Consider the following 2,565-nt stretch of genomic DNA (forward strand, 5'->3'; position numbering starts at 1 on the left):
CACACAGCTCTCAGGATCGCGCTGTTTCCTGACGCGGGCGCTCCAGACCCATCACCATTTTTTTTCCCCAGAATATCTTCTTCAAATATTTGATGATCATTAGTTGTTCTTTTTAAGAATGAAGCTCTCAAAAGCTGTTTGGGAGCTCTTACTTTGTCAACAGGACTAATGAATAATGAGACTCAATCTCCTGTGATCTGTGGGGAACTGGCCATTTGTTTGGAGAACCCCAAATGTCTTTTTGTTGGCCTTTTCTCTTAGGGTGTCTTAAGAGAGGAATTTTCCATGGAGTTCCAGGGGGAGTGGTATATAAACCTGGTTACTAATGCTGTATGAGTTGAAAAGGGGAAGGATACTTACTACTTGTTTAACCATTTCAGTATGTAGATTTTCACTTTAATTCCCTGTTTTCAGTATACGAGGGTACTTCATAAAGATTGTGGAGAAATAGAATTAAAAGACAGTACAAATCTTTCCGTGACCTTTTGAAGTACCTTCATATTATCTCACCTACACCTTGCCTGCTGTCCTGAATACAGGGTCTGTTTGTTAGTAGGGAGGAGATTTGGAGACTTAGTGTTTCTTTTAAGGCTTTACCACTCTGCTTGTTTTCATCCCCAACCTTTATCCCTTCTTTTATAAGTAGTTTCTTCAGTTTCTGAGCTTTTATGGAATTCTTCTGGTAGAATTACCTTACTTATTAGTTTTATTCTGAAAGCTTAGATTTCAACTTTCTCACGTTTGCTTTTTAGTTTCTGAAATATTGATGTCCATCACGTGTGATTATTCTCATGTTTTTTGTCTTTGTGAGTTTATGGCTTTTCCATTCCTTTTTTATCATTTTAGTGGCTTTTTGGAAAGGAAAAGAGATAAATGTGTTCTTTCCACATGCTGTATTTAATTGACAGTCCAGAAACCCATTTTCATGGCTAATAATCTCTGTTGCTTCCCAAACACTTAATGAGCAATATACCTGGGACTCTATAGGCACTCAGAAAAAAATAATTTTTAAAAATAATAGCCCTTTAGAATATATAAGCCTGTGTGTCCTAATTGTATTTTTTAACCTCATGAGATTTGTTGCTCCAAGCAGTTGAGTTTGTAATTTTTAATGTCTTCTTACAGAGACAGGGAAGAACGACTGGCAGCACTCACAGCTGCTCAACAAGAAGCTATGGAAGAGCTACAGAAAAAAATTCAGCTCAAGGTAGGGATATATATTCATAATTTTAAATTTTAGAGCTTTGCAATGGAGCATGAGATTAAAATTTTATCTATAGAATAAAAATTTAATTTGTATTCTTCATCTTTTGACAACAAGGCTTATACGATTTAACTACAACCGTTTCTGACTCAATTATCTGGAAACTAAATTTATTTTGACAAGATAGAGCCATTGAGGATAAAAGACTAAAGGAAGTTCAACACATATCTTTTTTCTTTTTTTTTTTCTACTAAGCAATTAATTAATGACTTGAAGAGGCATTAGTGCTAGGCTTCTGATATTCATAGATTTTAATCATTTAGAAATAAACTAAAAGGTGTTTCTGATAATTTATTTCACTTGATTTCAGTGCTTATGAATTGTACAATTGTATTTTGAAAGATTATGATAAACTCATATTTTCTAGAAAATTTTTACTATTACTGCCACACGTAGGCAGTCTATAGCAGTATGACTGTTTCATATTGTATCAAAAGTACTTGCCTGTTGGCTCCTCACGGGGATAGTAGACCGCTTGAGGTAGAGAGTCATATATTACTATTTGTATAGTCCTAGAAACTATCATTCTTTTAAATTTAATGCAGCAAATATCTATGGAGGGGGATACAGAAAGGAGTAAGACATATTTCTAATTTTCAAGAATCTCATAATCTAGTGTGAGATTCAGATGTTAAATAGATAATTTCCACATAGTTAGTATACGTGGAGTGCTAGGGTAGCACAGAGAAAGACACTTAGTCTCTCACAAGAGGACTGTCAGAAATAATTTTAGAGAATAACTCCTGAGCTGAAATTGAAAGTAGGATGAGTTGAATGAGTAGGTGGATGGGATGCCATTCCAGCCATATAAAATAGTATGAGCATGAAGGCAGAGTCTGAAATAGCTTTTTCTCCCACTTCTCACTGGAGGTGTAGAACAACTAGAAATGGAGTGAGAGTAGGTAGAGGTCTGGATCGTGATGGGCCTTGCCTACTATGTGGATAAGCATGGGCTTTACCTGTGGGTCAACATTTCCCACTGTGTTCTAAGAAGAGCTTTGCAAAATTGTGTTGTGGGCAAATAATTTGTAAAATGCTGCTTACTATAAGCTAGGTTTATTGAGTCCTAAGAGCACATTAACATACTAGAGACTCTGTAAATTTCTGTGCTAAAAACCTATTTAGGGCCGAGCCCGTGGCGCACTCAGGAGAGTGCGGGGCTGGGAGCGCAGCAGCGCTCCCTGCCGCGGGTTTGGATCCTATATAGGGATGACCGGTGCGCTCACAGCGCTCACTGGCTGAGCATGGTGCGGCCGGTCTCAAAAAGGACAAAAAAACCTATTTAGGGCCGAGCCCGTGGC

General features: G+C 37.4%; 1 protein-coding gene across 1 annotated transcript in view; it reads left to right on the forward strand.

Annotated features, from left to right (window-relative positions):
- SCAPER (S-phase cyclin A-associated protein in the ER) overlaps positions 1 to 2,565 on the forward strand; it is a 396,020-nt gene that overhangs the window by 79,446 nt on the left and 314,009 nt on the right. The window contains exon 10 of the mRNA XM_008574198.1: positions 1,126 to 1,207. Within this exon, the coding sequence (XP_008572420.1) occupies positions 1,126 to 1,207 (82 nt within the window). The remainder of the gene's footprint in view (positions 1 to 1,125; positions 1,208 to 2,565) is intronic.

Source organism: Galeopterus variegatus, unplaced genomic scaffold (genome assembly GCF_000696425.1).
Source record: "Galeopterus variegatus unplaced genomic scaffold, G_variegatus-3.0.2 Scaffold1012, whole genome shotgun sequence".
Classification (NCBI taxonomy): Eukaryota; Metazoa; Chordata; class Mammalia; order Dermoptera; family Cynocephalidae; genus Galeopterus; species Galeopterus variegatus.